Raw genomic sequence first — 23,971 nt, forward strand, 5'->3', positions numbered from 1 at the left:
TAAACTGAGCCACCCAGGCACCCTGGTAGGACTTCATTTTTGTGAGTTCATTGGTTACTGGTGGTTCTTTTTGATACAGAAAAGAAGATGTAGTGATTGAGGAAGAGCTCTGACTTTAGGGTTTTGAGATTAGTCTCTCCAACTTCATTCTGTGGATGCCTTATTGCTAAGGAAATGCACCTTTACTGGACTACAGATGGTGAAAAAAGTAGTCATAACTCTTTCCCTTTTCTTCCATCCATTGAATCAGATAGTTTGCAGAATATTCATTTGGCAGATTTTTATCAATTCACCGTGTTTTCATTAGTTGGGTTCCACTTAAGTGAAAGAGAATGTATTTTGGTGAAGTATCAGATATATTGGGTGGAAAAGAGTAGAATTTATGCTCTGGTTCATAAGAAAGGTTTATTAAAGTGAAATTTCCTTTAAAGTACCAGAGCATAATACATATTGATAGTTTCTCTTCTCTTCCCCATGCCCTATAAATGATGTATTTAATATTTTTATTATTATTATTTTTTTGGTGGTCAGCAAAGCAAAGTTTATTGAGTGATAGAATACAAAACTTCCAAAGAGGAGGGGGCCCCAAGAGGGTTGCCTGCATTTAATATTTTAAAGACTTGTAGTTGTTACAACTTAACTGACAGAAATAGTAAGGAATCTTTCTTTCTTTTTATTCTTGTCATAGGTAGAGGATATTCCCAAGTTGTTGGGGAAAGTGAAGAAAGGGTTTTTGCTTTTGGCTTGAAAGGGATATGTGATTTTTGTTTGTTTGTTTGTTTTTTACATAAATTTGCTTTTTGAAATTACCATTTTTTTAAGATGATAATTTTGGTGTGGTTTTGGCATAAATTATATGGAAATCATCCAAACTTTAGATTAGAAAAATTTACCACTAGAGTTTTTCCAAATATGGAAAATAAATGAACAGTTGTGGTACTGTACCTATTATACATCTGTTTTATCAGTTTCATAACATATTCTTGAATAGTATAGTTTCATAACATATGCTTGAATAGTATAGTATGACTAATGAAAACAAACAGATTTGTTTTTCTGCTTTAAATTGGATTAGGCTGAAATATTCTTATAAAAGTTACATTCTTATAGAAGTTCTACCCATATTCAAAATTTCATGCCCTTTTCCTGTGTCCTGCAAAGTTGCACAGACTTGGGAAGAAATTTGCGGTTTCTGGATGAGGTCTTTCCTTGTCAGTAGTGACCTCATGTTGCAGCCTGCTTCCATTTAGACTACAGCTCTAATAATTGCTCAGCAGTTTTTATAAGCCCATCACCATCCTTCATGGTGTTTGAAGTCTCTCTATCTGCTGTTATTTGTTGGGAGATGCATTGGATTCATAATGGCTTGCAGAGCTCTGTTGCACAGGTAAAATGATCTGTATCAGATTTAACTGAAGCAGAGTTGCAGTACTGTTACTGAAGTGTTACTTGTAACATCAAATAGTTGTCATTGGGAGATTGAAATAATAGAATTTCCCTATGATTACTGTATTTGAATTACAAAATCTTACAATTGGAATAAATGGCTGCAAGATTGATTTTATGTAATGTTCTCAAGAAGATTATGTGATGGTAGGCAGAATTAAAAGTAGAATTAACAGAAGGGAGAAAAGGTCAGAGAATGACTATAAACTTTAAACATTATACTTGACTGAAAACTTTAAAATATGCATGACCCTTGTAATTTATTTTTGGTTCTCTTAGTCTGTCTTCTTCCAGGGGGCTTTAGTGAAAACAGTTAGCATAAACATGGTCTTTATGGCATCTGTCTATGTAGTATGTAAGTAATTTGACCTTAAATTTGTCAGCAACTGTTCTTCTTTTTTTTATTTGACAGAGATCACAAGTAGGTAGAGAGGCAGGCAGAGGGAGAGGGGGAAGCAGGCTCCCTGCTGAGCAGAGAGCCTGATGTGGGACTTGATCCCGGGACCCTGAGACCATGACCTGAGCCGAAGGCAGAGGCTTAACCACTGAGCCACCCAGGTGCCCCAGAAGTATTTTTTTTTTTTAAATATTTATTAATAATAATTTATTAATTCACCAGGTACCATGTGTTCTATATGCCAAGTCACAGCAAAGATAATGTTATTGCTTAGCTTACAACTCCTTAGTGGCTTCCCATAGCCTTGAGGATCACGTATATATCTTAATTGCACTTACAAGATCCTTGATAATCTTGTTCCTGTGAACAAAGAACAAATCTTGTTCCTTGTACCCTCCTTCCATAACATTTTATGCTCTGTTCCTTCATAGCATCATGAGCCTTTACACATGCTCTGCTTTCTGCCTGGAAATCATACCCTTGCTTTAACTTCCTTCCAGAAGCCTTTCCTTCTTCCCCAAGTCTGAAATGGATCCCATTCTAGAATCTCCTAGAGCCCTCTGTACAGAAGTATTTTTCTTACGTCTTTATTAATCAGAACTCATATCCTTTTGATACCTATACTGTTTTGTTGCTGATACGAATGGCATAACTGTATTGACAAATAGTTTTTACAGATAAGTATTAGCCATGGTTTGTGCATAAGTGCTTTTTTACCCAAGGAAATTGACTATATTCTGAAAATATAGAATAATTAAATTCTTTGAAAACCAGATCAGTCCTTTGTCCTTTACACGTTCAGAGAATGAAGTTGTACAGTCAGCTTTGTAGTATGAATGACAATCTGACTTAAAAGTACAAAATCTGGGCGCCTGGGTGGCTCAGTGGGTTAAGCTGCTGCCTTCGGCTCCGGTCATGATCTCGGGGTCCTGGGATCGAGTCCCGCATCGGGCTCTCTGCTCAGCAGGGAGCCTGCTTCCTCCTCTCTCTCTCTCTGCCTGCTTCTCTGCCTACTTGTAATCTCTCTCTGTCAAATAAATAAATAAAATCTTAAAAAAAAAAGTACAAAATCTATTTATTTGATTTATTTACTATACCTTTTTGGGGTGGGAAGAATATTGAAAGGAACTGTTTATTTGATTGTCGCTGCATATTTTTTGGAGCTAAGGGACCTTTACTTTACAATATTAAGGGACCTTTACAATATTATTAAAAAGGGGTAGAAACCAAAAAGATTAATTCCTCTGCCTATTCATCCAATATAAGATCGGTAGAACTTTTCCTCTTTTTGGCTCTTTTGGATAACGAACATTTTATGAAAATTTAGTCATTTTGAAAGGTGGAACTATATCTACAACTTGAACTTCTTTAACTTATTAGTATGGGTAGGAGTTATCATTGGTGCTGATAAAAAAAATGGTAGACTTGGGGCCTACCTCAGAGATTTAGGGAGGGCCCCAGAACTCTATTCTTTAAAAGCTTTTTTAAAAAATGGAAAATAAGTCATACATGCAGAAATAGGCATAAAATAAATGTATAGCAAAACCAGGTTAGTCAAAGCATCTGTCTACATGTATTACCGCCAACTCGATCTACAAGTAAACACCGATAGCACCCCAGTAAGTCTCAGAATCCTGATCTCCACCCACCCTCCAACTAAAGGAAACCACTATGTTGACTTTTTTTGTCAATACATAACCTTTTAAAACATTTTTTTCTTATAATTTAAATTCAGTTGACATATAGTATATTATTAGTTTCAGAGGTAGGGTTCAGTGATTGTATTTAATACCCAGTGCTCATTACATCTTGTGCCCTCCTTAATGTTCATCATCCAGTTACCCCATTGCCCAGTGCCCCTTCTGCTGAGCAACCCTCAGTTTGTTTCCAGTGACTAGGAGTCTCTTATGGTTTGTCTTCCTCTGATATCATCTTATTTTATTTTTCCCCCTCTTCCCATATGCTCCTCTGTTTTGTTTCTTAAATTCCACACATGAATGAAATCATATTATAATTATCTTTCTCTGATTGACTTATTTTGCTTAGTATAATACCCTCTAGTTCCATTTGCATTGTTGCAAATGATGAGATTTCCTTTTTTAAAATTAAATAAAAATTTTTTAAAAAAGATACTATTTATTTGAGATAGAGTGAGAAAGCATGAGTTGGGGGGAGGGGCAGTGGGAGAGGGAGAAGCAGGTTTTCCACTGAGCAGGGAGCCTAATGTGGGGCTCAATCCTAGGATCCTGGGATCATGACCCAAGTTGAAGGCAGACGCTTAACCCACTGAGCCACCCAGGCGCCCCTGCATATATACCTCTTAAGAAGCACAGTCAAGGAGCGCCTGGGTGGCTAAGTGGGTTAAAGCCTCTGCCTTCAGCTTGGGTCATGATCCCAGGGTCCTGGGATCGAGCCCCGCATTGGGCTCTCTGCTCAGAGGGGAGCCTGCTTCACCCACTTCTCTCTGCCTGCCTCTCTGCCTACTTGTGATATCTGTCAAATTAAAAAAAAAAAACAAAAAACCCACAGTCAAGACAGACTATTTCCATCACCCAACAGTTGGGCCCCAGACTGCCAGTGATCTGCTTTCTGTCATTGTATAGATAAGTTTAGCCTGTTTTACAATTTCATGTAAATGGAATCTCCTACAGTAGGTAGTCTTTTGTGTCTGGCATCTCTGCTTGGCATAAGGTTGAGATGCATGTTGTTGCATGTTTCAGATGTTTGTGCCATTTATTTATTTATTTTAAAAATATTTATTTATTTTTAAAATTTTGTTTATTTATTTGACAGAGCACAAGCACAGGGAACAGTAGAGGGAGAGGGAGAGGCAGGCTCTTGGTCGATAAGGGCCCGTTGTGGGGCATGATCCAGTACCCTGCTTAAGCAACTGAGCCACCCAGGCGCCTCTTTGTGCCTTTTATTTAAAAAAATACTGAGCGTATTCTATTGTAAGGGATGTCCCACACCTTGTGTCTGCTTTCACCTGTTTGGATTGATACCTTTGTTTGGCTGTTGTGAATAAAGCCTCTGTGTTTGTGCAAGTCTTCCAGTGGAATTACGCTTTCACTTCTTTTGAGTAAACACCCAGGAGTACAATCGCTGACTTATTTGCTAGGTTTTTTAGGGAAGTGCTAAACTGGTTTCCAAAGTGATTGGGACATTTTAAATTTCCAGCGTCAGTATAGGAAAGCTCTAGTTGCTTCACATCCCTATCTTACCAGCACTTTGATTTTACTTTTAAACATTTTAGTGGTATCCACATCTTATTGTGGGTTTCAGTTAAACTTTTAACTCTGGTAAAAATGAGGATGTTATCTATATTTTCATAGTTATAAGTAGATACCGTGGTGCAGAATTTGCTAAGGAAGGCCTATTAATGGTACAGTGAATGAAGTAGTATGATTTTAGTATCGATTTTGCCTTTTTTGTAACTTGAGTAGTAGCATATTGCTTTTACTTCTGGGAAGGAATACAGAGTATGCATTGAGCCCTTATACTATCCTAGATGAGGTTGTTTTGTTGAGGGTAGTAGTCTACATTTTCCCTTGAGCCCTGGAATATAGGTCAGTGTTTCTCCAAGTGAGCACCAAATGAAGTAGTTGGCAACACACACACACACACACACACGGGTATGTTTATATTTTTTGTGTGTGAAAAATAATTTTTCAAAAAAGATTTTATTTATTCATTTGAGAGAGAGAATGAGAGACAGAGTGTGAGAGGGAGGCGGGTCAGAGGGAGAAGCAGACTCCCTACCAAGCAGGGAGCCTCATAACGGGACTCAATCCCAAGACTCCAGGATGATAACCTGAGCCGAAGGCAGTTGCTTGACCAACTGAGCCACCCGGGCATCACCCAAAATAAATTTTTTATTTTTATTTTATTTTTTTTTTAAAGATTTTATTATTCACTTGACAGATCACAAGTAGGCAGAGAGGCAGTCAGAGAGAGAGGAGGAAGCAGGCTCCCCACTGAGCAGAGAGCCTGATGTGGGGCTCGATCCCAGGACCCTGGGATCATGACCTGAGCTGAAGGCAGACGCTTAACCCACTGAGCCACCCAGGCGCCCCCAAAAAATAAATGTTTTAGGAAATTAGAATCCTACTCTGCCAGATACGAACCTAAAACTTGGTGTTTGTTCCCCTGATTATGTCAAGGTAGTGCAACTGTGGCAGTTTTCAACACTTTTTGTAGTTACTTAGTACTGAAAAGTTTTATACCTAATGTCTTTCTTTGATTACAGTGCCCATTTATCTCCCATCAGCATCTTACCAGCCTCTGCAGAGTAAGTAATATACTTGTAGAAGACCATTTTTTTTTAAATTTAAAAATAATACTTCACTGTAGAAATAAAAGTCATGTATTTATTAAATAAAAACATGTTTAAAAATTGTGAATTTATTGTGCTTACCTTAGGGGAAGGATTGTACATAAGAGAGTGAAACTAGTTAATATTTTTATGTACGGCAGTAGGAACAAATGAAGAAGGAATGCATTGCCTAATATATGAAATAAAGATTGAACTTTCTTCAGATGATTTTTTTGGTCTTCTGAAATGATTGAGAAATGTCATAGATCTTTTTTTATTAAGTTTTCTTTGAGAAGTAAACTTCATGTAACAAATGTTGACAGGACCCCTAGAGTTTCTTTGATTTAGCTGAATGTTGACAAATTATTTTGCTTTATACATGTAGCTTTAAAAAATCTGTTTAAATGGTTTTTCTGTAGAGGAGCAAGGAACAAATTACTGGGACAACTGATCTTTCCCACCTTAGTAGTAATAGTGATATGGTTGATTTGTATGATAATTTCTTTTAAAAATTTAATCCATTATCATGTATTCCTTTTATGTGTTTCTTTTTTTTACTCTGGTTTACCCATTTAAGTGCCCTGATAATTTGTTTTATTACTCACGTTTTAACATTTGTAATTATGTGGCGAAATACGCAGTTAGGGTGACTACTTCTCACTAACATGTGTTCTGTTTTATAGCATTTTAGAAAGAACAATTAGAGCAGCTGTGGAACAGCACCTTTTTGATCTGCAGAGCAGCATAGATCATGATCTTAAGAATTTACAACAGCAGAGTCTGGTGTGTAATAATGAAGCAGAAAGTTTTAATTGTGATGGGGAAGGATCTAATAACCAGTAAGAAACTTTTTATAATGTTTCACTATTATTTTTTAGAAATATAAAATTGTTTTAATTGTTCTATCTTTTAAAAACCATAATTTACTTAAATAATGAGATCTCGGGGATTTCTGAAAGTGTGTGTGGAAAGTGACTTTGTATATATATTGCATATATTCACTTAACATTGAAAATCTAAATTATCCATTACGGTAGTAGACATTAAATCCAGTACTGCCAGGTTTTCCTCCCTGAACATCAGTTGAAGTAGTGAGCTTACCTCAGTATGTTGTATGAAGAATAGCATTAGAAAAATGAGACTCATACTGTGTGCTCAAACCATGAGAGACATGAAATGGTCTAGACAGCTAGGTGCAGGGAGAACAGATTGGCATCACTCATGTTGCATTTACTCATTGAGTGAAACGGTGAACAGAATCATCCTTTGCTATTAAATTTTATGCCAGCTACTACCCTGCTGCCCTCCCTACGTACTTTTTTTTTAATAGTTTAGCTGTTAATAGTCAAATTTTGTATTAGTTTAAAGTACCTGTGTGTGCTCTGTGATTTGTGATTTTCTTCCACTCTTCATCTGACTTGTTACCTTTAAGTGGATGAAAGGCCTTATCTCCTTTCCTGTTACCTCAGCTCTGCACTTGAGGGATATATGGGTGCCTTTCTTTGAGACCGTAATACAGTGATTTTATAGTATTTAGTTAACAGATTTTATTTGGAGGACCGATGAGAAAGATGGATCTAAGTTTGGAGGATTCATAGGAGGTTAAAAAAAAAAAGATTATTATGTAAAGTGTTTTTTCCTTTCTTTTCTTTTGGTTTTTTGAGGAGTTAGATTTTTTTTTTTTAAAGGCCAAGTTTGCGTAGTACACTAGAATAGCTATTAAATATGAACTGAAACTGAAAAAAATGAATGGATCTGAAAACTAGTGGTTGCAATATGTTTATTTTAGGAATACCATATTGTACAGCTGCATGTGTGCTGTGTATCTGAATAGATAGATGGCACCACTAGCCTGTGCAGCTCTATGGCCCTGATTTGTAGTGCTTTGAAGGCATGATTAGAACTGATAAAACTGGGTTAACATAGGGACTATTTGGGCTGAATATGAAGGAAAAGAGCAGCATCTGAAAAAAAAAATAATGTAACTAGAAGTTGGAAATTGTGGAGAACTGTTTCAAAGGTTATAATTAATATACATAGATTCCTTGGTGTTTGTCTTTAGCTCAGCTAGAGATCCTGAAACCCATGCCCATGCTCAATCTTATTTTTATCTCTGAGAAAGTAACTCATGTTCCTTCATTGATGGTGGTATTGTCTCTGTAAATAAAAGCCTGCTGCAGTATTTTGCATATTCTGAATTATGTAACATGAAAAAATCTAAAGTAGGAAGCTGTGCCTATCATGCTTATTAATAAGGTGTTGGACATTATCACGTCTAGTGCTAGACTTATATTTTAATTGGAACAGTTCATTATCATTATGTAACCTGAAAAATCTGAAGTAGGAAGCTGTTCCTATCATGCTTAATAAGGTGTTGGACATTATCATGTCTAGTGCTAGACTTGTATTTTAATTGGAACAGTTCATTATAATTGAGAGTATGCATTTGTAAGGGAAATTATTTTGACACATAAATTATTCTTTCAGCCATTCATTTGTTTTTGAAAATTTTCAGAGAGAATAACAAACAAACTAGTTTGAATTCCTAAAGAGACAAAGATAAACTGAGTGTGTTTAATAATGTAATTTGGCAAAATAAAGAAAGTGAAGTTTTATGAAAAGGACACATTTTCTTTAACAAGTGAAAGTTTCAGATCCTTATTGATACTTATTTATTTAAAAGGCATTATATATTTAACATATGGCCTGATCCGGTTTTTTAATCTTCATTACTAGGGTTGATATTGCTGATGATATTATTAATGCCAGTGAAAGTAACAGAGACTGTTCAGAACCTGTGGCTAGTACTAATTTAGACAATGAAGTTATGCAGCAAGATTTTGTATTTGAGGATGAAGAAAATAACCAGGTAAGAAATGCAAAGACTAAAATCTTTGTTTTAGGTTTGCTTGATGTACAATGCTGATTGCTTTATGTGTTCCTTTTTTAAATTTAATTTAATTTATTTATTTGACAGAGATCACAAGTAGGCAGAGAGGCAGGCAGAGAAGAGAGAGAGGGGAGGAAGCAGGCTCCTTGCTGAACAGAGAGCCGGAAGCGGGGCTCTATTCCAGGACTCTGGGATGGTGACCTGAGCCAAAGGCAGAGGCTTTAACCCACTGAGCCACCCAGGAACCCCCTTATATGTTCCTTTGGTATTAGAAGCTGACACTTACTTGTCTTGATAATAAGTCCTGAGAGCATACACCCTATTAGTAAAGATCAGGAACCATTTTCTGGGTTGGGAATTAGATATAAAATATTTAAGAATATTTGCCTGGAAGGAAACAAATAATGATGTTAGCGGAGGTTGTTGGTGGTATTATGGTTGAATTTCATTCATTTTAAAAGTTTTTCTCCTATTTCCCAATTTTTTCTGAAGAACGCTATCCTAGGGGAAAAAAATCAAAATTTAAATTCAAAGTATGGTTTCTGCTGACTGTGTGTTGCTTTTGCACCATTGGAAAGCTGAAAAATTCAAAGTCAAATCATTGGATGTCAGGAACTGTCTGTATATGATTTACAAGTTTCTCTAAAGGTTGACTTTTCATTTTGTTGATGGTTCCTTTGCTCTGCAGAATATTTGTTTTTGTTTTATTACTATTTTTTATTTTAGCTGTTCTTCTTTTAAACTTTTTATTAACATGTAATGTATTATTTGCCCCAGGGATACGGGTCTGAATAGTCAAGCTTACACACTTCGCAGCACTTACCATAGCACATCCCCAGTGTCCATAACCCAACCACCCTCTCCATACCCCCCGCCCCCCATCAACCCTCAGTTTGTTTTCTGAGATTAAGAGTCTTTTATGGTTTGTCTCACTCCCGATCCCATCTTGTTTCATTTTTTTCTTCCCTACCCCCCCAAAACCCCCACTTAGCCTCTCAAATTCCTCATATCAGGGAGATCATAATTGTCTTTCTCTGACTGACTTCTGTTGCTCAGCATATACCCTTTAGTTCCATCCATGTCTTGCAAATGGCAGCATTTCATTTCTTTTGATGGCTGCATAGTATTCCTGTGTGTGTGTGTGTGTGTGTGTGTGTGTGTGTACACTCCACATCTTCTTTATCCATTCATCTTTTGATGGACATCTAGGTTCTTTCCATAGTTTGACTATTGTGGACATTGCTGCTATAAACATTTGTGTGCACATGCCCCCTCGGGTCATTACATTTGTATCTTTAGGGTAAATATCTAGTAGTGTGATTGCTGGGTGGTAGGGTAGCTCTATTTTCAGCTTTTGCTGTTTTCTAGAGTTCCTGCACCAGCTTGCATTCCCACCAACAGTGTAGGAGGGTTCCCCTTTCTCCTCATCCTTACAAGCATCTGTCGTTTCCTGACTGGTTAATTTTAGCCGTTATGACTGGCATGAGGTGGTATCTCATTGTGGTTTTGATTTGTATTTCCCTGATGCCGAGTGATGTGGAGCACTTTTTCATGTGTCTGTTGGCCATCTGGTTTTCTTCTTTGCAGAAATGTCTGTTCATGTCCTCTTCCCATTTTTTGATTGGATTATTTGTTCTTTGGGTATTGAGTTTGGTAAGTTCTTTATAGATTTTGGATACTAGCCCTTTATCTGATACGTCACTTGTGAATATCTTCTCCCATTCTGTCAGTTGTCTTTTGGTTTTGTTGACTGTTTGCTTTGCTGTGCAAAAGCCTTTGATCTTGATGAAGTCCCAATAGTTCATTTTTGCCCTTGCTTCCCTTGCCTTTGGTGATTTTTCTAGGAAGAAGTTGCTGCAGCTGAGGTCGAAGAGGTTGCTGCCTGTGTTTCCAAGGATTTTAATGGATTCCTGTCTCACATTGAGGTTTTTTATCCATTTTAAGTCTCAAATTTTTGTGTGTGGTGTAAGGAAATGGTCCAGTTTCATTCTTCTACATGTGGTTGTCCAATTTTCCCAACACCGTTTGTTGAAGAGACACATTCTATCCTGCTTTGTCAAAGATTAGTTGATCATGGAGTTGAGAGTCATTTCTGGGCTCTATATTCTGTTCCATTGATCTAGGTGTCTGTTTTTATGCCAGTACCGTACTGTCTTGATGATTACAGCTTTGTAATAGAGCTTGAAGTCTGGAATTGTGATACCACCAACTTTGGCTTTCTTTTTCAACATTCCTCTGGATATTAAGGGTCTTTTCTGGTTCCATATAGATTTTAGGATTATTTGTTCCATTTCTTTGAAAAAACTTGATGGTATTTTGATAGGGATTACGTTTTTAAACGTGTAGATTGCTTTAGGTAGCATAGACATTTTCACAATATTTATTCTTCCAATCCATGAGCATGGAACATTTTTCCATTTCTTTGTGTCTTCCTCAGTTTCTTTCATGAGTACTTTATAAGTTTTCTGAATACAGATTCTTAAGTTTTCTGAATACAGATTCTTTGCCTCTTTGGTTAGATTTATTCCTAGATATCTCATGGTTTTGTGTGCAGTTGTAAATGGGATTGACTCTTAATTTCTGTTTCTTCTGTCTTGTTGGTGTATAGAAATGCATCTGATTTCTGTGCATTGATTTTATAGCGTGACACTTTACTGAATTCCTGTATGAGTTCTAGCAGTTTTGGAGTGGAGTCTTTTGGGTTTTGCACATAAAGTATCATATCATCTGCAAAGAGTGTCTTCTTCTTTGCCAATTTGGATGTCTTTCATTTTTTTTTATTGCCCGATTGCTGAGGCTAGGACTTCATAGAACTATGTTGAATAGTAGTGGTGATAGTGGACATCCTTGCCATGTTCCTGACCTTAGCAGAAAAGCTCTGTTTTTTTTTTTTTTTAAAGATTTTATTTATTTATATGACAGAGATCAGAAGTAGGCAGAGAGGCAGGCAGAGAGAGAGGAAGGGAAGCAGGCTCCCCACTGAGCAGAGAGCCTGATGCGGGGCTTGATCCTAGGACCCTGGGATCATGACCTGAGCTGAAAGCAGAGGCTTTAACCCACTGAGCCACCCAGGCGCCCCAAGCTCTCAGTTTTTCCTCCATTGAGAATGATATTCGCAGTGGGTTTTTCATAGATGGCTTTGAGGATATTGAGGTATGTACCCTCTATCCCTACACTTTGAAGAGTTTTGATCAAGAAAGGATGGTGTACTTTTTCAAATGCTTTTTCAGCATCTATTGAGAAGATCATAGGGTTCTTGTTCTTTGTTTTATTAATGCATTGTATCATACTGATTAATTTGCGGATGTTGAACCAACCATGCAGCCCTGGAATAAATCCCACTTGGTCGTGGTGAATAATCCTTTTAATGTACTATTGGATCCTGCTGGCTAGTATTTGGTGAAAATTTTCGCATGTGTGTTCATCAAGGATATTGGTCTGTAATTCTCCTTTATGATGGCAACTTTGTCTTTTTTGGGATTAAGGTAATGCTGGCCTCATAAAATGAGTTTGGAAGTTTTCCTTCCATTTCTGATTTTTGGAAGTTTCCAGAGAATAGGAATTAATTCTTCTTTAAATGCTTGGTAGAATTCCCCTGGGAAGCTGTCTGGCCCTGGGCTCTTGTTTGTTGGGACATTTTTGATGACTGCTTCAATCTCCTTAATTGTTATGGGTCTGTTCAGGTTTTCTATTTCATCCTGGTTCAGTTGTAGTAGTTTACATGTCTCTAGGAATGCATCCATTCCTTCCAGATTGTCAAATTTGGTGGCATATAGTTGCTCATAGTATGTTCTTATAATTGTATCTCTTTGGTGTTGGTTGTGATCTCTCCTCTTTCATTCATGATTTTATTTATTTGGGTCCTTTCTCTTTTCTTTTTGATAAGTCTGGCCAGGGGTTTATCAATCTTACTAATTCTTTCAAAGAATTGGCTCCTAGTTTCGTTGATTTGTTCTGTTAATTTTTTGGTTTCTATTTCATTGATGTCTGTTCTGCTCTTTATTTCTCTTCTCCTGCTGGGTTTAGGCTTTCTTTGTTGTTCTTTCTCCAGCTCCTTTAGGTGTAGGGTTAGGTTGTGTATTTGAGACCATTCTTGTTTCTTGAGAAAGGCTTGCATCACTAAATATTTTCCTCTCAGGACTACCTTTGCTCTGTCCCACAGATTTTGAACAGTCGTGTTTTCATTATCATTTGTTTCCATGAATTTTTTCAATTCTTCTTTAATTTCCTGTTACTGTATATTGGCTCTGTTCCTTTCTGGTCTACTACTTTTAGTCTCTGTCTTTGCTTAGACGACCCCTTTCAATATTTCCTGTAGAGCTTGTTTGGTATTTACAAACTCTTTCAGTTTTTATTTGTCCTGGAAGCTTTTTATCTCTCCTTCTATTTTCAATAATAACCTAGCTGGATATAGCATTCCTGGCTGCATGTTTTTCTCATTTAGTGCTCTGAATATATCATGCCAGTTCTTTCTGGCCTGCCAGATCTCTGTAACTAAGTCTGCTGCCAATCTAACATTTTTATCGTATGTTACAGACTTCTTGTCCCCGGCTGCTTTCAGGATTTTCTCTTTATCATTAAGTCTTGTAAGTTTTACTATTAGATGACGGGATGTGGACCCATTTTTACTGATTTTGAGGGGGTTTCTCTGCACCTCCTGGATTTCGATGCTTGTTCCCTTTGTCATATTAGGGAAATTCTCTATAATAATTCGCTTCAATATACCTTCTGCCCCCCCTTTTCTTCTTCTGGAATCCCAGTTATTCTAATATTATTTCGTCTTATGGTATCACTTACCTCTTGAATTCTCCCCTCATGGTCCAGCAGTTGTTTGTCTCTCTTATGCTCAGCTTCTTTATTCTCTGTCATTTGGTCTTCTATATCACTAACTCTCTCTTCTGCCTCATTTATCCTAGCACTAAGAGCCTCCGTTTTGATTGTACCTCATTAATAGCTTTTTTGATTTCAGCTTGGTTAGATTTTTAGTTCTTTTATTTCTCCAGAAAGGGTTTCTCTAACATCTTCCATGACTTTTTTGAGCCCAGCTAGCACCTTGACAGTCGTTATTCTGAACTCTAGATCTGACATATTACCAATGTCCCAATGTCCGTATTGATTAGGTCCTAGGCTTTGGTACTGCCTCTTGGTTTTTTTTTTTTTTTTTTCCTTTTTGTGGTGAGTTTTTCTGCCTTGTTATTTTATCCAGATAAGAATATATGAACGAGAGGGACGCCTGGGTGGCTCAGTTGGTTGGACGACTGCCTTCGGCTCAGGTCATGATCCCGGAGTCCCGGGATCGAGTCCCGCATCAGGCTCCCAGCTCCATGGGGAGTCTGCTTCGCTCTCTGACCTTCTCCTTGCTCATGCTCTCTCTCACTGTTTCTCTCTCAAATAAATAAATAAAATCTTTAAAAAAAAAAAAAAAGAATATATGAACGAGAGATTAAAATACTAAAAGGGTGACAGATACCCCAGTAAAATGTGCGTTAATCAAATCAGAAGAGACCCCACATTGTGGGTTGAAGAAAGGGGGTTAAAGTAGTTCGAAAAGAAAAAGAAAAAATATATATTAGACTGGTGAATAGAACAGAGCCACCCTCTTGATTTTTGGGGGTATTGTGATCTCTTAGAAGAAACTCCCTCCAAAATTTTAAAGAAAGAAACACACACACACATATATATACAAAAATAAGGGTAAACATGATGAAGGGATGGAAAATGACTATAGAGATGAAAATTTAAAAAACATTCTAAAAAAAGGAGTTGATAAGATAAGTTGGTTGGGAAAAGAAAGTGGAAAGAATTTGCTCAGGCTGTGCTAGAACAAGCCCTGTGCTAGATTTAGGGTATATTTTGATCTATTAGAAGTTGTATCCCATGGGGCGCCTGGGTGGCTCAGTGGGTTAAGCCGCTGCCTTCGGCTCAGGTCATGATCTCAGGGTGCTGGGATCGAGTCCCGCATCGGGCTCTCTGCTCAGTGGGGAGCCTGCTTCCCTCTGTCTCTCTCTGCCTGCCTCTCCATCTACTTGCAATTTCTCTCTGTCAAATAAATAAATAAATAAAATTAAAAAAAAAAAAAAAAAAAAAAAGAAGTTGTATCCCATGGGGTGCCTGGGTGGCTCAGTGGGTTAAGCTCCTGCCTTCAGCTCAGGTCATGATCTCAGGGTCCTGGGATCGAGCCCCGCATCAGGCTCCTTGCTCGTGAGGAGCCTGCTTCTCTCTCTGCCTCTGCCTGCCTCTCTGCCTCTCTCTCTCTCTCTCTCTCTGTCAAATAAATAAATAAAATCTTTAGGAAAAAAAAAAAAAAGAAGTTGTATTGCAAAATTTTTTAGAAGAAAAAACCCTGTATGTATACAAAAGATGAAGTTAGATACAATGAAGGATAAAATAGGACTATAATAATAAAGGTTCAAGAAGATTTTTTTAAACAGAAAGGTATTTTTAGATAAACTAGTTAAAAAACGTTAAAAGAGGGGGCGCCTGGGTGGCTCAGTGGGTTAAAGCCTCTGCCTTTGGCTCAGGTCATGATCCCAGGGTCCTGGGATCAAGCCCCGCATCGGGCTGTCTGCTCTGCGGAGAGCCTGCTTCCTCCTCTCTCTCTCTCTGCCTGCCTCTCTGCCTACTTGTGATCTCTGTCTGTCAAATAAATAAATAAAATCTTAAAAAAAAAAAGTTAAAAGAGGAAAGAGTAAAAGTTTAAAAAATTAGAATAAGAAAAAAAATAAAATTAAAAAATTTAACTTTGTAAGACTAAAGAATCATGGGGAGAAAGCCATGAATTCTATGCTTTGCTTTCCCTTCCTCTGGAATTCCACTGTTCTCCTTGATCAAGGAGCTTGGTCTGGATTTTTTTGCTGATCTCTGGGGGAGGGGCCTGTTATAGTGATTCTCAAGTGTCTTTGCCCGAGGTGGAATTGCACCACCCTTGCCAGGGGCCGGGCTAAGTAATCTGCTCTGGTTTGCTCTCAGGAGCTTTTGTTCCCTGAACACTTTCTGTAGAGCTCTGGAGGACAGGAATGAAGATGGTGGCCTCCCAATCTCTGGCCTGGGAGAGCCGAGAGCTTGGGGCCTCACTCAGCGCTCCCTCAGAGAAAAGCGCTCAGTCACTCCTGTCTCCCTGGTCTCTGGCTACACTCTGAGCCAACCCTGGCCTGTGACTGAGTGTTTCTGTCTCTGGCACATAGCCCCATTTGGAGTCTCCAAACCCAGCAGATCCCTGCCACTCTTCGGCGGGGGTGGGGGTGGTTTTTCCGGATCTGCCACTTGTGGGGTCCATGCTCAAAGAGCAGTGGTATGACTGGGCCACGGATCACAGTTTAGGGTAACCCCGAGCTGAGAGTTCACTCCTCTGCTCTGTCTCTGTAGCCGGCTTCTCTGTTCTAATACCTGCAAGCTCTGCTACACTCAGAAACCCTTGATCCTTCTGTGACCATGCTTTCCCCGGGAGGGCTCCACCCCTGCTTAGCCTCTGGAGTGATGTGCCTCATGGAGCAGACTTGTAAAAGTTCTGATTCTGTGCTCCGTTGCTCCGCTGCTTGCTGGGAGCCAACCACTTCCCCTACAGTCTATCTTCTTGTTACTTCGGATTCACTTCTCTGCAGGTCCTACCTTTTAGAAAGTGGTAGATTTTCTGTTTTCTAGAATTGCTGCTTTTCTTCTCTTCGATCTCATGTTGGGTTTGTAGGTGTTGGGAATGTTTTGATAACTCTCTGGCTGAACTCCTGCTAACATCTCAGCCTGCTACTCCTCCTCCGCCATTTTGACTCCACCTCCTCCTCCTCCTCAGACTTCTTATGAGGACCCTGATGGTTTTGGGAAAGAGAAGGTGTAAAGAGGATGGACTGTTTTGCTAGCTGATAATTTAGAAAAACAAGCTCTTTTTCCCCTTATACAAAGGAATGAATGTTTTGTATAGAGTGAATTCTGTGGAAGTAAAACATAGTTTCTCAAAAAAGTATGTTTCTTTGTTAAATTGAAGTCTGGATATACTTTAACCTGACCCTAATACCTTTTATTTTTATTTTTTTCTGTTGGGGAGTAATGTAGAAGATAACTCTCCTTCTTACTCTGCATCTCATCTCCTTCTTCACTGCTGGAGTATCAGCTTTGTTTTCTGTTGTAGTATCTTTTATGTTGCCTCCAATTTTTTTTTTTTTAAACTATTTTTCTGTATTCGTTTTAAGAATTACATTTCCCAGAGGCACCCGGGTGGTTCAGTTGGTTAAGCAGTCTGCCTTTAGCTCAGGTTGTGATCTCAGGGTTGTGGGATCAAACCCTGCATCAGGCTCCCTTCTGAGTGGGGCATCTATCTCTCCTGTTGCCCTTCCCTCTCCCACTCGTGCTTGCATGTGTGTGCTCTCTCTCTCTCCAATAAATAAATAAAATTTTAAAAATTATGTTGCTTAAATCTGGCTAAAAAGCATGTGGGTGTTACAATCAGTCTTTAGATGTATTTCATTTTTTTCATAGTATATTGAATTGTAGGTTAAAGTTGGTGATGTAATAGTATGCTTTTATAATAGAATTTTATAAGTTTTTCTTCTTAAGCTATGTGATTCTCTCATAGTAACTGTAACATCGGCAAGTTAAGTGTTATACTCTTATTTGTGAAAGAAAGGTAGAGCTGGGACTTGAACCTTGTTCTTTGAATAAAACATGAAGACTTATTTTAAATATTGGATCTAGTAATGATTATTTCATGGGCCCATATTTAAAAAGTTATCTTCTAAACAGAAAGGTTGCTGAAGTCTGATGTGTAGATCAGTGGTTCTCATAATTTGAGTCTCAAGACCTCTTGATACTCTTAAAAGATATTGAGTATCCCAGAAAGGTTTTATTTCCATAGATATATTTATCAGTATTTACCACATTAGAAATTAAAATTGAAAAATTACAGAATGTTTATTAAATTCACTCAAGGTACTGTAAATATGTTTTTTTAACTTAATTAAAAATTATATAAAACACTTTGTGCTTTGAGGAATGGTATTGTTTTATATATTTACAAATATTGATACTGCTTGTCTTTCTTAATAAAAGTTAACTTGGTTTCTCATACCTGCTTCTGCATTCAGTCTATTACTATAAGTTCTTTTGTTTGAAGTACATGAAGACAAGTCAGCCTCATAGAGATACATAGTTGGCAAAGGGAGAATTTAATAGCTTTTTCCAAATATGAAGTGTCTTTCATATTAAAACTGGACAAGTGGTCGTTTTTTAAGAATCTAGCTGTCTCTTGATTGCAGAGGTGATGATCAGAAACATTGAGAATTTTATGTAATTCGTAGTAATGCACGGGATATTTGTATTAGACTCAGTGACTATCTGTTTGGGGAAGGAATAGGGATGGGATGGTGTCACTAGACTCAGAAAATAGGGGCAGTGTTATTACAGTTGTTATTTCGAGTGTATATAATAAAGGGATCTGGTGAATCAAATGATTCCTCTGTTATCTGCTTGGAAGTTACCAACTTAACCTGTTTGTGGCTGAGAAGAAACAGAAGGAGCAGTTGGCAGGTGGGACCATATGGCTGTCCTTTGGGAGGAAAGAATTCTAAGGACAGGAAACGAATGTGATAGTATGAGCAGTACTTCTTACGTAATAGTGTAGTGAGTATGCAGATCTCCATTTTATACACATGCACACACATGCATATGCCTCAGGTTTTAAAGAGATGCCAACACCTGTAGACTATTATGAAGAATTAAAAGGGGGCATTTGATTAACTTGCAATCTAATACCATGATTTAGGTTGGAAACTTCTTCTCGTACATGAGTGTTGGGAGCTCCGTTAATACAGCAGTTATGTTCTTTTTTGTCAGTCTGTAGGTATACTGTTAGAGCCATGCAGTGACCATGGTGATAGTGAAGATGGCTGTCTTGAGGGGTAAGCATTTTCTTTCATTACTCAATCATCTTAAGAATTGGAGCCCTTCACAGATTTGGGAGTGAGATTTTTAGATGAATTTATCTATTATACATTTTTGAAAATCTGAAAAACCAGCTACTTGTTTAATGGTAAGCATAAAGCATATTCATAAATATTCAGAGGGGCTACAGGTTCAGACAGACATAGTTATAACTTGGAAAATGTTCGGAGGGAAGAACAGAGCCTTCTTGGAGACACTCCAAACTTTCAGTTGATTTGTAAAACAATTGGGACTTTATTGATATTCTGAATACACCTTTCAGTGAGTTAATTCATAGTCTTAGAACTGTGGATAACGAATTGAAAGATTGTAGCATATTTGTTTTACCAAATTTGTACAGGATATTTTTGTTCCCTTTCCAGCTTCTTCTTGGTGTATCCCAGTATAGTCTTACTTCAGTTTCTGCTTGCTTACCTCCTTGGCCAGCAAAAATGGGAGGGAGCTACTGAGGCAATCAGTATTTCAGTCATATGTAGTCTCCATAGATACTCGATAGATACAGTACCTTTGAGCAGAAGCTTTCTAGAATATTTTAAGTCAGTGAGTAGGTTTTGGGTCCTGTTACCCATTTTCTGATTCTTTGAGACATTGCCAAGCAGTGTATAATGACTTCTTAGGAAAGATAATTTGATATTCAGAAAACAAATTTACAGTGAATGCAGACTAGATTGTAAATACTGAGGATTCTCAAACATTACTGATTTGGTGATAGCTTGTTGGTGAGGGTAAACTTGTGTTAATGCCATTGTCTCTCTTAATTGTGAGTAGGAAACCTGTTCTCTGAGGGTAAGTAAATTCTTTGGAGCCATGTCTCTGGAGTGTCTCCATACTCTGAAGGTCCACAGATTTCCTGCTTACAGCAGTTCCTTGTGCTTCCTTTCAGGAGGCAGGAATGATCCTCTTCCAGCCCAGGGAGTATTGGAGCTATGGGCTGAAGATATAAGATAAACAGGCATCCCCAGAATGATGACATCTGGATTTGGTAGAACAATAAGGATCCATTTAGTGAGGACTCAATCTTTTTGGAAAAGCTCTTTCCTCTTCAACTTGTGTATAGGTTAGCAAACTTGTTTTTAGATCCAAAAAGTTCCTTGGTTAGATGGATTACATTTTGCATGCTTAACACTCATGTTTCTCAAGTTTAGGTGATTGGGTCTTTTGTAGTCTCAAGGTAGAATGTAGCTCATTCCACCATTTGCTTCCACTCTAAGCAAGGGAAGGCCTTTGAGCTTGCCAGGGAATTTAGCTCATTTCTCATGCTCAGCAAGAACAAGGTAATTACGCATGTGAGGAGAAGACTTGCCTTAGTTAGATCAAGACCTGTCTTCTGGGTACACACTGTTAAGGCAGGGTAGAAGCAGCATCTGTGTGTACCATTGTAAATTGCCACCATATCTTTGGGAAGAAGAAATTTCCCACAATAGATACATTGCTAACCTACTGTAATACCAGATGCTCTGTTGACTGGTCAAATAGGGAGAGATCATTTTGGACAGCTTGCTCTGATATTTGTTCTAAATAGGGGTTCGTTTTTATGGGGGGTATAAGAGGGACTTGAAATTTTTAGAAATTTCCTTTTTATATCTTACCATTATGTTTTGAGGAAGGAAAGGTTTAGAAGTAGTACCTTGTTCTGATTGTGATAGAACATAATCAGATTTAAAATATAGGACCATAAAAGAAAATAACATATAGGACCATCACTGTACCTTTAAAAAACATCTTTAAAAGAAAAGAAAGTCCCAGAGTGGGGGATAATAAAGCTATTTGGTTAAAACTAATATTTGCTTTACAAAATCTTTTCCATTATACATTCAACCCTTTTGGTTTCTATTTACTGTGGATTTTAGTTTTACTTTTAAAATGTTTTTCTTTGGTGGGGGACGGTTGTGTGGGAGGGTGGAGATGTTACTTAAATTTTCTAAACCTGAAGTAATTCTGTGGATCTTTTCAGTAGTGTGTGATTTTCAGACATAGGGCTCCAAAGAATGGGCATATGTCCAGTTGTCATTTTCTTCTCTCACATTATAAATGCTGACTATAAGGGGAAGAGAAGAATCTAGGTAAGAAATGTACAGTGATAGTAACCTACTTATTCTTAAAACATTAATAGCTGTACTTGTATTTTTAGGAAAGAATATGTGTCATTTGACAGTGATACATTGTCACACTTGATTCTGGTAAGATTTTTTTCTTATGGTTCTTAAAATGTGACTGGGTTTAACCCACCAATTACTGTATCTGGTCTTTAACTCTTGGGTTGAATAGGTTTAAAGGAGATTTAAAAATAGAGTCTGTTGCCAGATATTTTACAATTAAGCAACGACTTAATTTGTCACTTTTGGTTACCAGTAACTTGGTTATAAAAACATTTTCCTGAATTTGGGATCCACACTTTGTCTACCAGTAGTATATAGTATAAAACTGCAAATGTGTGTTTGAAAATAGTTTGGATGGTGGGAGTAGGACAGCTGAATATATAGGCACAATAGTACAGTAATGGAGACCATACAAAGATAATGCTGCTTGTTTTTAAGCTGAGTGAGAAAAGCTTTGTGGTTGTGAAATGTATTCTTTATTTTAAAATACAGGATTCTAGTAGCAGGATATGTGATTTGAATGCCAACACTGAATCAGAAGTGCCAGGAGGTCAGAGTGTTGGTGTTCAAGGGGAAGCAGCATGTGGAACCCAAATTCCACATTTAGATCTGAAGAATGTCTCTGATGGTGATAAATGGGAAGGTAATTTTAACCACACGTTATTTTCCTGATATTGTTATTTGTAACTGAAATTACCTAAAGCAATAATGAGACTATTGCTCTTTTCTGGACAACCTTACTCATTTTGGCTTTCTGTTCTCTCATGTAAGAGGAGTGAGTGAGTGTTTTTTTACTCAGATGCTCTAATGAGATTGTAGGGCAACTATGTCATACGAACTAGAAGTTCTTAGCTGATCCATTAGCTTTGAAGGTAAAGTTAGAACTGATTAAAAAAATAAAATGCCCCAGGATAGGCTTTTGTAAATTGTTAAACCAGGTTTAAACCAGTCTTGGAAAATCTCATATGTTAGGGCTTGGGGGATCTTACCACTTACATGTAACTACATTTCCTATATGATCATTAGGAAACCTGGTTTTTTTTTTTTTTTTTTTAAATCCCATAATGGTCTTTGAAGGCATTTCTAAGCAAACACTGTACCATATCCCTATATCTGTGTATTAGATTATATAAGCACGGGAACAGAGTCCTAACAATTTTTACAAAGGAAAAAAGTTGAAATTCAAAAAGCAAGCCACGTGTGTGTGTGTGTGTGTGTGTGTGTGTGTGTGTGTGTATAAATATATATATGTCCAAACTCAGCAAATGTGTACTTAACACTTGTATTTCATTGTATGTAAGTTTTTTCTTTTTTTAATCAAAAGATGCAAAACCTAAATAAATATCAAACTCCAGTGAGTGATTTGCATGCTGAAGGGTTTATAGGGAAGTATATTATTACCTGCCGTTTACTTTGAAATCCATGAAAAAATACGATGTTCAGCGGGATGGATAAATGTTACAAAGCAAATACAGTAAAATGTTAATGGTTGAATCTAGATGGTTGGTGTATTGATCAGTGTTCACTGTGAAATTTTTTCAAGTTTACTGTATATTTATAAACTTTAAAATGTTGGGGGTGGGGGGGTGAAAGTCAACAACAGATTTGAATTTAGGAGTCCTGTATCATACACCTTGCTAGGTAAGGAGACATTGAGACAACTCGGGAATCTTCCAAGTTACTTATTTGTGCACTTGGATGAAGTTCCCTTGGTTAACTTACCCTTGGCAAGTTAGCTAATGACATACAGTGGTAGTAACAAGAATTGCAGTGCTAGTACCACAGGCTCCTTTTGCTACCTCAAGTCTGCTCATTTGATCACTACTGGAGTTTATTTATTTATTTTTCAAGGTATAGCCAATTTTTTTTTTTTAAAGCCCCAGCCAAGTCATTGTCTGTGCCAATCTTTATTGCTGTCTCTCCACCCCCCTCCTTTTTTTTTTTTTTTTTAATTTTTTTTTTGGTTCTAGATGTTTGGCATGCCTAGTGGCATATTATGTGTCTTAACTTAGATTAAATCAGGAAGTTGTCTTTCTTTTGCTTTGTTCTGGGTTATTTAGGATGTTTGGAATTTATGAAGATGCTCCCCCGAATTAGGGGATATGTTAACATCCTGGTGGCAGAAAAGATCAACTGTCCCTTTCATTTATTTATCCTGACATGGTCACTGAAAAGAAGTGGTGGTCATCAGAGCATCCCTGGAGCCAGCCATAGTAGGAGAGGAGTCTCTGAAAGATGAAGTGGGATTCTGACAGAGGGCTGATGCTTCTCCGTTTTGGAGGACGCAGATAAATAGACCTTCATAATCTTTGGCCTGGGCGTTCTGATCTTAAGTTTTAAGCATAGAAAAGCACTTGTTTTCCATTGTCTGAGGAGATAAAACTTTCTGTGTTCAGCTTCAGCTTTCTGGAGGCTTACCTAAAGTGAATTTAATGCTGGGCTCACTGTTTCCCTGTCAGAATCCTCCCCTTACAGCTTGTGGTATGGAAAGAAAGTAACTATAGACCTTTGATTTTCAGTGCCTCAGCTCACCTGTTACAGACCTGGCTCAGCAGCTGTGACAGATCCACATAGGCCTCCCACTGACTTTTATAAAAATAGGGGTCAGTGACTTTCAGAGAATTGGTGGTAACTATTACATTTGAGTGACCTTTTCAGCCATGAACCCTGCATGTGCTTAGAAGAGTGGCTGTTACCAGAATATGTTTTTCCTTCCAATTTGCCACCAATATACAAAGATTGATTTTCTATATCTAGGAATTAGGGTGTTCTAATGAAAGTCTTCTGTAAGAGGCCAAATTATTTTAGACCCTAGATACCTTGGAATCAGAGATCTACCTTGTTTGATGTGACTCTTAAAAAAGAGAAGTGGGGTCACTCCAAATGGAAGCCCACCT

General features: G+C 37.7%; 1 protein-coding gene across 9 annotated transcripts in view; it reads left to right on the forward strand.

Annotated features, from left to right (window-relative positions):
- The window catches only part of FAM13B (family with sequence similarity 13 member B), a 73,455-nt gene that overhangs the window by 31,489 nt on the left and 17,995 nt on the right, over nt 1–23,971 (forward strand). For all 9 annotated transcript variants that reach the window (XM_032336614.1, XM_032336620.1, XM_032336617.1 and 6 more), the window contains 6 exons: nt 6,090–6,131; nt 6,839–6,994; nt 8,892–9,024; nt 18,868–18,932; nt 21,107–21,155; nt 21,567–21,717. In XM_032336614.1, coding sequence (XP_032192505.1) covers nt 6,090–6,131; nt 6,839–6,994; nt 8,892–9,024; nt 18,868–18,932; nt 21,107–21,155; nt 21,567–21,717 — 596 coding nt within the window. The remainder of the gene's footprint in view (nt 1–6,089; nt 6,132–6,838; nt 6,995–8,891; nt 9,025–18,867; nt 18,933–21,106; nt 21,156–21,566; nt 21,718–23,971) is intronic.

Source organism: Mustela erminea, chromosome 3 (genome assembly GCF_009829155.1).
Source record: "Mustela erminea isolate mMusErm1 chromosome 3, mMusErm1.Pri, whole genome shotgun sequence".
NCBI lineage: Eukaryota > Metazoa > Chordata > Mammalia > Carnivora > Mustelidae > Mustela > Mustela erminea.